The sequence below is a fragment of the Cucurbita maxima genome, unplaced genomic scaffold (assembly GCF_002738345.1).
Source record: "Cucurbita maxima cultivar Rimu unplaced genomic scaffold, Cmax_1.0 Cma_Scf00002, whole genome shotgun sequence".
Classification (NCBI taxonomy): domain Eukaryota; kingdom Viridiplantae; phylum Streptophyta; class Magnoliopsida; order Cucurbitales; family Cucurbitaceae; genus Cucurbita; species Cucurbita maxima.
In genome coordinates this window covers 6031544-6043648 of record NW_019272018.1, presented here as the reverse complement: position 1 = coordinate 6043648, position 12105 = coordinate 6031544, and the positions used below count along the sequence as shown (strand labels likewise).

The following is a 12105-nucleotide window of genomic DNA, read 5'->3' as shown; positions in this document are numbered from 1 at the left end:
TTTTTTTTTTGTTTTTTTTTTTTTTTTTTTTTTTTTTTTTTTTTTTTTTTTTTTTTTTTTTTTTTTTTTTTTTGGTATGGAGATACAAAGAGAAACTTAAAGGACATAACTCTTACCTGGAAAATTCCTGCAGCCTCTTCATCTGTCAAATAAAGTGGGTCTGGCACATGGAGTTTTACTGTTTCCAATTTCCTACCTTTGGCATCGGTAGCTTTTGAGAGAACAGACAATGCTTCTATAGACCGTTCATACTGAGGATCTGTCTGATCATCAGTCCAGGACAACAGAACCATTCCAGGCTTAACAAAACAGCACATATTATCAATATGACCATTTGTATCATCATCGCCTGTCAACATTTGAAGTATTTTAAGAAGGTAAGAACTTGACTAAAGGGACAAATAAACAAAGACATCACTAATACTCCTGGCTCACCCACCAACACCGCTTACAGGGGAAAATGCACAAGTAAAATTAATGACCATGAAGAACTTCAAAATTAACAGAGTAGAGATCTTTTATAATAATAATATTTGTAAATACTACAGAATTAAGTCAAGCACAAAATGCAGACCAAGTACCATATAGTCCGCGAGGCAGCCAAATGATCTTCTTGACCCCAAGATAATCCTTAAGTATATCCTCTATCTGACCCTTTGACAAATGTGGATTTCTATTTTTATTCAAGAGGCACTCCTCTGTGGTAAGGCAAGTTCCTGAAGGGGGAAAACAATGTTATATTCCCTAAACTAAACATTACACGATTATCAAATATAAGAATCTCCATCTCTTTCTCATAGTGCAGTACGCAGGGTGAAACAGGAAAGCGGGAGTTGTACCACACACATTACTCCATATCCTAGAGAACAGGTGTGTTCAACTGAGCATTTATTCAGCAATTGTATATTGGTTCAATGTTAAACAAAGAAGATGTCCATAAATTTGACATGGTAAGGTGTCTAATTTGAGGACTGGTTTTCTTCGAAGGTGCAAAATCTTTTTCACTTAGCAGATGAAATTAGGTCATAATATTTGATCAGATGAAAAAATAGGTCATATATATTGATAACACAAGCCAACTAGAAGTTGTAGTTACCTTCCCCATCTACATGGATGCTTCCACCTTCAAGAATAATTTTGTTCAAAAATCTAGGAAGCTTCTCAATATTCAGGATCTGCACAAAATCAGAAAGTGGATCAAATAAAATATAATCAACAATATGGAAGGACGATGGGGGAAGAGAGGGAGAGAGGACATGCTAACCTTCCAAGCAACCTGAAGATCAAGACTCCAATCAGTGTAACAACCATCCTCAATACCTACAAGGCCAGGGGTTCAGGAAATTGACCATAATGTCAGTTAAAGAACATTCACAATAAAAATTCCCAACAGGTACTACCTCTCCTCTCAGGAGAGTGTACCTTCCCAATGACTCGTTGTGATGGTTTATAATTCAAGGTATAACTTTAAAGAATTCCTAATATTTCTCGTTTACTCCTTACTTTTTGTTCATGGGGAAGGAGAGGGAAAGAAACCCTGATTAAGTTTTGAAATCTGATCGTTGGTAGTTTAGCAATCAATGACCAGCTCAATGAGTTATCATTGTGCTATGGCAGAAAGGGAGGGGAAAGAGCTTTGTATATATTTGGAAATTATTCCTCTAAGAAATTGGTTCAAGGAATGAAAGGAAAACCAGTTAGCTATTTTAAGTAGCAAGTAGTCGAACGTGGAACATAATGCAAATTAGATTACCGCAAAGATATAAGAAACCTATAACTTTGATCTAGTACACAATAGATCTACGTGTCTACAACCTTACCTCCCCAACTATTGAAGTTCCAATCAATTCCTGCAACAGATTCCACTGAAGTACCAGAATTTGAGATTCTTTTCCTTACAACAAACTATAAATAGAACTTGTTAGAGGAAAACTATGCAATAAGCTGAATTACTACCAAGTATAAATAAGGAAAAGGAAGAAACCTACAGTGGGTCCAGTATCACGGAACCAGCAGTCATTCATTCCTAGTTCAACAACCCTGATATTTGCGGGTAGCTGACTGCGCGCATTTTCCCACTGGAATGTAACAAATGTATATATTCAAACACTTGAAGGAAGAGAGAGAAGTAGATATTAAAGAGACGACAGATTGCATCCGTCTTTCTACAAACACCTGGGAGGCACTAGCACAGACAGTCACACATTCGAACTTTGAGATTGCAGACGCCACCTTCGCAAATACACGTTGTGCATGTACTGCATTATCCCTCCAATTATCAGGCCGTTCCTGTAATACATAGTATAACCCAATGCCAAAGAAAATTTAAAAAATAATAATAAAAGGTGGAAACTGTGCATGGTAACGGAGCACCCAAACCCTTGTTGATTTTACATGGCTCCCTTTCATTGTGCCGTACCAAGTAAAGTGTTTACAAATTGATCGTTAGCAGGAGGTGGTGGACAGATTTTTCAATAACCATACTAAGAATTGTTTTATTAATCCACCACACCTAAATGTGTGAAAGTTATCTTATTTATAATCAAATAAATTACAAGGATATGGAAATAGTACCTATGGTATGGTAATAAGGCAAATATTAGATATTTGCCTTATAATAAAATATCAAATATAATATATATAGTAAACTATAATTTATTACTAAATATCCTCAACACCCCACCGCAAGCTAAGCGTCAGATTTAAACGAACGTGAAGCTTGAATCTGAAAAATTCAAAGAGGTTGAGAAATACTTTTCGTGAAGATGTCAACAACCTGGTTCAGAGGAGGCATAGAGAAACACTTTCTTGGCCATCGAAAATTGCAGAGGGATTGCCGCTCAGCGGCGATGCTGCCTTGGCTTCGGCGAGAATATGTCTAACCCATGAAGAGGGATTGTCGCTTAGCGACGATGCTGCCTTGGCTCTGGTGAGAATATGTCTAACCCCAAGAAGTAGAAGGGGAAACCTAGAGCAAGGGACAAAGACAATGTTGAAGCCGGAAGAGTCGCCACATTGGGCGAAGGAGCCAATTTTGGCGAGAAGGGCAGTCGGAAGAGTCGCCACATTGGGCGAAGGAGCCAATTTTGGCAGGAAGGGTAGCGGCAACTTGGTTGGCGAATAGGCCAGTGTGGCACCCAGATTCCAAAGGTAAATCTTTGCAAAAGGTTGATGGGCTTGTCGAGATTCCGTATATTTCTGAAGAGAACACTAAAGAGGATCCTGAGATTAGGGTTTCTTTGAAGGATGAAGGGTTGATTGGGAAGAAAATGAGAGAGACTATATTGGCCAATGGGAAAACCAATTAGGTTGGAAAATGTGAGGTTGTATGTACAGAGTATGACAAAAGGTGATTTGGAGGTCAATAGGGTAGAGCCGAAGAGTAATCAATCGGCTCCAGTTGCGGCAGCCATGAAGACTGCCCCTGCAGCGTCAAAGCCAGCAAGGATGGTGGAGAAGAAGATTAGAGGATTCAATAGCCATTGAAAAGAAAGGATCTGAGTTGTTAAACCGAGAGGGCTCTCATACCATAAGAATGTTTGATTAATTCACCCCACCTAAATGGTGTGAAAGTTATCTTATTTATAATCAAATAAATTACAAGGATATGAAGCTAGTAATAAATGGAAATAACAATAGATGGAAAGATACTGTGATGGTAATAAGACAAATATTAAAATATCTAATATAATATATATAGTAAACTAAATATCTTCTAACACAAATATTCTAATTAGAGAAAGGCATATTCATAGATATTGTGGTTTGTTAAAGAAATCTTCATCTGGAAATGGATTCAAATTTATCCATCCACATTTCTGCTTGAAGAAACCTCGCTTGCAGATTCTTCAAGTAAATTGATTATGAATATTTCCATAAACGAGAAAGGTTCTAGTGTAACATCAACCAAGAAGGCAGGTCATCAATTTTTAACTTCGTACGAATTGGCAACTTTAATGCTCTGATACATGCTCATCTATGAAGCAAATTTGCAATTGGACAAACCAAACATAGAGAGAATCCACAAAAAATAGCACAGAGAAGCAAAGAAGTCTGGCATCTAATATCATCACAATTTATATTAATCTTCATCTACAAGCATGGAATCTCAAAACTTCAAAAAAAAAAAAAAAAAAAAAAAAAAAAAAAGGCGCGAAAATGTCCAATCATTACACGCGAATAAACACGAACAAAACGAAAACAAGCACGAAACACCGAAGCTCAAAAGAAACCGTCCTCCCTGAAATTGACCAGAGTAAGAGCATTAGGCACTTAGCCCCGTGCAATACATGAATTAAACAAAGAATCAATCTCCGAAAATCATAAACTACAAAGAACAACATCAAAGCAAGGAAGAAACACGGAATCGATCTGAAGGAAAGCAAAAGAGCACCAAACTTACAGGCCAGCCCATCCAACACTGGGAGTGCGGTTCCCACTCAGCAGGCATATGAAATTTAAGAAGAGAAGGACTGCCTTCCAAATCCATGGCAGCAACCTGCTCCCTTACCTCCTCTGGTTTCCAACAACAGCAAATGAGCTCGAAAATTTGAGGATCAAGATTTAGCAGGCGAGAGAAGAAAAGGTACGCACGAATATCACCACCGAACTGCCAGAGGTTTTTGATATTCACGAAGAGAGAGAAATGGAGGTTTTTCAAAAGAAAAGTTACAGACAGTTACTTTAAATCACCAAGTTTGCTTTTACATAATAATTAACGGACGGATAGGCAAACAATTTGTTGGGTAAAGGATCAAATTTAGTTTAAAACTAAAACCCATCAAAAATTCCACCGGGCCCTCTCGGCCCGACATTCCGAAGAAAATGGGCCAGGCACCACTACTTAATTGAGCCCAATTCCTTCCATGGGCCCATCATCCCAAAGCCCACATAAAACCGCACGTGTGAAATGATTGTATCAATACACCGCATCAATGTTTATCAGGCTATATGAAATATACAAAACGGACAATATTTAAAATAATAATAATAATAATAATATTACAATTAAAATTTTGTTTCAATTTGTGAATTTGGACTAATTTATAGAAATTAATTAAATTAAAACCAACCAGCAATTATCAAAATCTACCTATTCACTTTTTAGTGCTTTGCTTTGGGCTTTTCAGACCAATAGATATAGTATTATTACTCATCTTACACTAAATCAAATAAATCAACGAACGTGAGCTCTTAAATAATATTCAAGGATAAAAAAACATTTTGTAAAACAAAAATAAAAAAAAAATAAAAAAATTAGGGAAGAAATAAAAAGAAGAAAAGGCCAAACATTTTAGGGCAACGCGAAGATTCCAGGTCCTGTCTGTTCTAGTGATCCTTATCTATTTTTCCAACATCGTTGACCTTTCTTCAGCTCAGCTGTCTATTCTCCCACTTCAAATTTCCAACAATTTATGAAGCTGGGTAATGTTTTTCTCTCTTCCTTCTTTCAATTTTTAACCTGCATTTTGCGATTGCAACAGCCCCGCGCCACTTACAGGGAGTGAAAAGCCTGCGAATCACTCACATTCACAGCAACTCATTCAATTCCTTTGTATTTTCCTCCACCTGTCCTTCTTTTATCCAGTCGATCGCGGTGATATTACGCTTCTCTAATCTTATCCTAGTACTTTCTTCAATTGCTTTCATCTATCTGTTTCCTTTTTAGCCACCGAGTTCTTATTTATGTTCAGAGAATCGGGCCACTTGTTCTCTCACTCAATCGCCCCACCATTCATGTTCATGAAAAAGGAAAACCCATTACCAAAAGACCCCACTTGAAAACACCCATGAATTATTTCTCTCTCACTCCTTCCATTTCAGAAAGCAGGCAACAGCCTCAAGAATTCAAGAGCACCAACTGCTATACTGACAACAGTTCTGTTTCTTTCTTTCAGAAGGTTTGTATGCTGTGTTTTCTGGACTTTGATTCATATTTATGCTAATTTGTGATCTGGGTTTTCTTTATGTGTCAAATTTAGTACTCTTCTGTTCAGAAAGATGCTTTTTGTAACGCCTTTTCTTTGGCCTATGGGCTCCTTGACCCTGTTTTTAGTCATAGTTTTATTAATTCTTGGTCAAAACTGGTTTAAAAAGTGTATTCAGCTGTATCTTATGCCTTGACTTTCTGCAGCCAACAGGAAAACTCTTCTAAATGCCTCAAGATACGCTTCCTAGCATTGAATCACCTCGGAGGCGTTCTGGCCTTTTGAGAGATCAAGTTCAGTTAGTAAGGAAGAAGGACTCAAATCGATATGAGATACTTAGAATTCAAGACCCTCTGTCATTTGATAAAGGTTTCTTCATTGTAATTCGGGCATGCCAGTTGCTGTCTCAAAATAATGATGGGATAATCCTAGTTGGAGTGGCAGGCCCTTCTGGAGCTGGGAAGACAGTATTCACTGAGAAGGTGCTTAACTTTATACCCAGCATTGCTGTTATCACGATGGATAACTACAATGATGCTAGTCGTATCATCGATGGCAACTTTGATGGTATTGGTTCATTCATTCTACTAACCATTCATATCTCAATTTTGTTTTAAATTTTAGCAGTATGAGAGCTCTAAATAGTTACCTATGGTTTACAACCCTATGACACTGGTTCGGAGTCCTCCAGTACTTAGTTCTTGCACAGGCTTTGATGATTGCTTTGTTTTTCTGTTCTCTAAAGTGAGGTGGCAGGAAAACTTGTAATTTTCCATTGCCATCTACAAAATCATGGAGCCACATGCTTCTTGTAAGTTTTAAGCTTGCTTCTAATACTTTTCCTCTTGAGCAGTCATGGCTATGCATATATATGAACATTGTTTGTTACCTAGAAGAATGAAATTTCATTTATACCATATTGTTTGAGAAGTGAATGAGTTTGTTGATTTTGCTCATCGTCATGGTGTTTAGTTTATGTGAGATCCCACATGGGTTGGAGAGGAGAACGAAGCATTTTTTATTAAGGTGTGGAAACCTCTCCCTAATAGACGCGTTTTACAAACTTTGAGAGGAAACTCGAAAGGGAAAGCCCAAAGAGGACCATATCTGCAACAGTGGGCTTGCTTGAACTAATTGTGAAATTTTCTTTTCAAATATTTTTTGCTTGCACATTTCCAAGGTTCTTACCCTTGGAGTTCAGCAGAATGAACATACTGGAATCAACTTTTGTTCTTAATTCTGATATATGGAAATCCTTAAAGCATGTTCTTTCTGCTTTCTTTTTTAGACAGTGTGCTTGTTAATTATTTCTTGCAATTTAAGTCACTGATATTTGTTGGTCCCTCTTTTTTACCAGACCCACGTCTAACGGATTATGATACATTGCTCGAAAATATTCATGGTTTAAGGCAAGGAAAATCAGTCCAGGTTCCTATTTATGATTTCAAGACCAGTAGTCGTGTGGGTTACAGGTATAGCACTTTTGCAGCCGAGAATTGTATTGCTTGAAATTTTCTCAGTCACTATGTCATACCTTGAATCTTTTGGTCTAGCAGTCAGATTGGACGTGGAAAAAAGGACTGGGTGGTTTTGAGGAGTAATGTCCTCTTTGGGTTTGGGCTTTCCCTTTCGGACTTCTCCTCAAGGTTTTTAAAACGTGTCTGCTAGGGAGAGGTTTCCACCCTTATAAAGAATGTTTCGTTCTTCTCCCTAATCGATGTGGGATCTCACAATCCAGCTCCTTTTAGGGCCCAACGTCCTCACTGACACTCGTTCCCTTCTTCAACCGATGTGGGACTCCTCAATCCACCTCTTTTCGGGGCCCAACGTCCTTGCTGGCACATCGCCTCGTGTCCACCCCCTCCCTTTGGGGCTCAACCCCCTTGCTAGCACATTGCCCGGTGTCTGGTTCTGATACCATTTGTAATGGCCCAAGCCCACCCCTAGCAGATATTGTCCTCTTTGGGCTTTCCCTCAAGGTTTTTAAAACACGTCTGTTGGGGAGAGGTTTTCACATCCTTATAAAGAATGTTACGTTATCCTCCCAAATTGGGATCTCACAATGTAGCCCCCTTTGGGGCCCAGCATCCTCACTGACACTCGTTCCCTTCTTCAATCGATGTTGGACTCCCCAATCCACCCCCTTTCGGGGCCCAGCATCCTTGCTGGCACACCACCTCGTATCCACCCCTCCCTTTGGGGCTCAACCCCCTTGGCTGGCACATTGCCCGATGTATGGTTTTAGTACCATTTGTAATGGCCCAAGCCCACCACTAGCAAATATTGTCATCTTTGGGCTTTCCTTCAAGGTTTTTAAAACACGTCTGTTAGAGAGAGGTTTATAAAATGTTTCGTTCTCCTCCCCATGTGAGATCTCACAATTAAACTCTTAAGTCTTACATTAATCCTTTTAAACTTATAGCTTCTCTCTCAAAGATTATGAATCAACATATTCCATTTCCTCTTAGTTCTTACTTCAATAGAACATTTGTTTATCTTTTACCATTTAACTTTCTTACTCTTAAATGTCTACTAACAGAACTCTTGAAGTCCCCAAGTCAAGAATCGTCATTATTGAGGGCATTTATGCTTTAAGTGAAAAACTGCGTCCATTGCTAGATCTTCGTGTATCAATCACCGGTGGTGTTCATTTTGACTTAGTTAAACGGGTACTACGCGATATCCAGCGAGCTGGCCAAGAGCCAGAAGAAATAATACATCAAGTTTCCGAAACGGTGTGTCCTTTTTATCATCACTACTTCTCAAATGTTAGGTTCTGTCACCAATCACTTGTAATAAAATTATTGCTAGTGGTACATATAAAAGAAATTTGGATGCAGGTTTATCCAATGTATAAAGCTTTTATAGAGCCAGATCTTCAGACTGCCCATATTAGAATTATCAACAAATTCAATCCCTTTACTGGTTTCCAGAATCCTACTTACATTCTTAAGGTTAGCTTCAAATTTACTTCGTTTGCCTCTAAAATCATAAGAGTTGTACCCTATATGAATTAGGTTCATTTTCTGGTTACAGTCAACAAAAGCAGTACCTATGGATCAAATTAAGGCTGTTATATCTGAAAATCACAAGGAGTCTACAGAGGAAACTTATGACATTTATCTTCTACCTCCTGGTGAAGATCCTGAAGCTTGTCAATCCTATCTCAGGATGAGGAACAGGGATGGCAAATACAATCTCATGTTCGAGGTCACAGTAACAAAAGCTATATAACTGAGTTCCTTCAAACTATACTTTCCTGTATTCCAATCTTGATGTTTCTTATTTTCTCTCTGCTTTCTTCAGGAGTGGGTTACAGATATTCCATTCATAATATCGCCTAGAATAACGTTCGAAGTTAGTGTCCGCCTTCTTGGCGGGCTTATGGCACTGGGATACACAATTGCAACCATTCTTAAAAGAAGCAGCCACATATTCTCTGATGATAGGGTGTGTGTCAAGATTGATTGGTTGGAGCAACTTAACCGGAAATATATTCAGGTACATCTTGTACTTGATATCCATGCTTTAGATGTAATGGTTTGTCCTTTTCAGCAATGCAGTTCATTTTTTTTCTTTCTTTTTCTTGACACAACCTAAAAGCCTTAGGGCTGAGAGGTCACTGAGCCTAGTTTGGAGGATAAAAAATAAAAGGCCTCCTGTCTAAGTTAACTTTGTGTAACAACCCAAGCCCACCATTAGTAGATATTGTCCGCTTTGACTCGTTACATATCGCCATCAGTCTCACGGTTTTAAAACGCGTCTACTAGGGAGAGGTTTCCACACCCTTATAAGGAATGCTTCGTTCCCCTCTCCATTCGATGTGAGATCTCACAATCCACTCTCCTTGGGGACCAGAGTCCTCGCTAGCATACTGGCCGGTGTCTAGCTCTGATACCATTTGTAATAGCCTCTTTGAGTTTTCCCTTTCAGGCTTCCCCTCAAGGTTTTTAAAATGCGTCCGCTAAGGAGAGGTTTTCACACCCTTATAAAGAATGTTTCGTTTTCCTCCCCAACCAATGTGGGATCTCACATAGATTCATAGATTAATAATGTAGGGACTTTGGAGTAGGACAAACATTAGCATGGGTTAATTTCTTTATTCTTCCAAATCTATGATTTAGCCAATTTTTTTAACCAATGATCAAGTGTGTGTCCAGCATGATGATTTTTCATTAGCCACATTTTTTCAGTCACCTAAATATGACATTACCATGCACAATATCGGTATTTTGTTTAGAAACATGTATTTAAATTGAGAAGGTTCATATTATCATACCACTAACTCGCTGAACATTGGACAAAGGTGCAAGGAAAAGATCGGGTCCATGTTAAGCACATTGCTGCGCAGTTGGGTTTGGATGGTTCCTATATCCCTCGAACCTATATAGAACAAATACAGCTAGAGAAGCTTGTCAATGATGTTATGGTGAGATATCTGTAATGCAACAGTTTAAGAAAATGGTCATTAGTTCAATAAGTCTGTTGTGATCATTTGTAGGCCTTGCCAGATGATTTAAAAACCAGGCTCAGCATAGATGACGATTCAGTTTCGAGTCCAAAGGAAGCCCTTTCCCGAGCTTCTGCAGATAGGAGAAATAAGTACCTAAACCGGTATCCTCCTACGTTACAACTGTTGGATATACTTGAATTTGGAGGCAAATTTGAGATAAAAAAGAGATTTAGTGAAAAAATTCTCTATTTGATCAATTGCTAGAAACATGGTATAAATCTTGGATATTCTCTGTCTGTCAGATCATATGTTGTTCATCATATTGCTCTCTTAATAACTCTTCTAAGTCATTTATAAGAACTCCCTTAACTTTGACACTCGTATTCAATCCATAGAATCACTTCTCTTCTTAATTTCTTTACAAATTCAGGCTTATTTATTGTGCAACACTGGAAAGTAAGCATTCTTGTTCATTTAGAATTCTTATGAAATGGTGCTTGAAGTGCTTAAATTACATACCTGTGTATCCTTTTTTGATACTTGATATCTTTGCCAGTGGATTATCACAATCGTTTTCCAATCGGAGGGACAAGAGCTTGTCAAAGCTGACAAAGCTTGCTGTTAATAGTGGAAGGTTTGATGTCAGGGCTCCAGATTCCCCTGCAGTAGTCTCTAACCAGGTAAATGTTCTTCTGCAACAAGAAAATCTTATTCATGTGATCTATATACTTTCTGTATTCCAAGATAGGATAACGTAGGAAGATTATGAATTTAATTAACCGTCCAATGATAGCTAAAAACGAAGCTAGAATTCAAAAGCTTTGGGATAAAAATTAACGTCTCTATTAGTACGAGGCTGAACGTGTTGGTAAAGACTTTTGACCCAAAGAAGAGATAAACATTCATATAGTTTCTTGATTAACAGTATTGCTGAATGAGTCGAGGAAGTCCTCAGCTTTTTAATTTGCTGATCCATCTCAAAATTCTTTCAGGGAGCCATTACACAACTTTCAGAACAGATTTCTACTCTCAGCGAGAGGATGGATGAGTTCACAACACGTATTGATGAGCTGAACTCCAAGATCTCTACTAGAAACGTTTCTGCTAGCCAGCAGAACTTGTCTTCACAAGCCGATGCGGGCAACAACGGCTCCGGGGCAACTTCAATTTTCATATCTGGCTTGAGTAATGGTGCGTTAACTGGATCACTGCTGTCTCATTCTTTGTCGTCCTCCCAATTGGCTAAGGAATCACCCCTGCTAGAAGAGGTATTTTGATGAATATGACTTCTTTTCTTCTTTGGTTTTAAGATTCAAACTTAGAAGTATGGCTTTTGTGCTTTCCATTCACATTTTCCAGATACAAAATATAGCACGGGCGCAGCGTCAAATTATCCTCCAAGTTGACAATTTGAGCAATCTTCTCCGGGAGTACTCGAGCGAGAGGAATCATCGGGGCAAAGCTGACAATGAGGGGATGTGGAAGATTGCTGATTTTGAATACATCAGAAACCCACTTTTACTAACGCTTGCAGTTGGTAGTTTAGGCTTACTTTTGTTCAAGAGCCTCAGAAATGATTCCTTTTGATATCTACCCCAGCTGTTCCAAAATAATATGAACTGCAATTCAATTTCATGTGAAAATATGTACGGATCTATCTGGGGAGGCAACGCCTGTTCATGGCCCATCTGCAAATTCTCTATGAAGACTATTAAGGAGATTCAT

The 12105-nt window shown here is 38.5% G+C and overlaps 2 protein-coding genes across 3 annotated transcripts in view; one reads left to right on the top strand and one right to left on the bottom strand.

The window, feature by feature from the left end:
* LOC111465595 (agmatine deiminase) overlaps positions 1 to 4650 on the bottom strand; it is a 6109-nt gene extending 1459 nt beyond the window's left edge. Inside the window, exons 1-8 of the mRNA XM_023110064.1 lie at positions 4403 to 4650; positions 2176 to 2289; positions 1989 to 2078; positions 1821 to 1905; positions 1265 to 1320; positions 1097 to 1175; positions 582 to 716; positions 117 to 349 (exon numbers count right to left, since the gene is read on the bottom strand). Of these exons, the coding sequence (XP_022965832.1) occupies positions 117 to 349; positions 582 to 716; positions 1097 to 1175; positions 1265 to 1320; positions 1821 to 1905; positions 1989 to 2078; positions 2176 to 2289; positions 4403 to 4489 (879 nt within the window). The 5' untranslated portion in view covers positions 4490 to 4650. The remainder of the gene's footprint in view (positions 1 to 116; positions 350 to 581; positions 717 to 1096; positions 1176 to 1264; positions 1321 to 1820; positions 1906 to 1988; positions 2079 to 2175; positions 2290 to 4402) is intronic.
* Positions 4651 to 5317: 667 nt separating this feature from the next.
* Positions 5318 to 12100, top strand: LOC111499863 (uridine-cytidine kinase C). Of its 2 annotated transcripts, none has more exons than XM_023151574.1 (12): positions 5318 to 5900; positions 6134 to 6494; positions 7285 to 7399; positions 8467 to 8662; positions 8768 to 8881; positions 8964 to 9137; positions 9234 to 9428; positions 10234 to 10356; positions 10429 to 10541; positions 10937 to 11060; positions 11373 to 11648; positions 11740 to 12100. In XM_023151574.1, exons 2-12 carry the CDS (start codon positions 6155 to 6157, stop codon positions 11965 to 11967), a joined length of 1998 nt encoding a protein of 665 aa, XP_023007342.1. In that variant the 5' UTR covers positions 5318 to 5900; positions 6134 to 6154; the 3' UTR covers positions 11968 to 12100. The 2 variants fall into 2 exon arrangements, with proteins under 2 accessions (XP_023007342.1, XP_023007350.1); XM_023151582.1 differs by lacking the exon at positions 5318 to 5900 and adding an exon at positions 6673 to 6738 and having other exon boundaries at positions 6413 to 6494.
* The last annotated feature ends 5 nt before the right edge of the window (positions 12101 to 12105 follow it).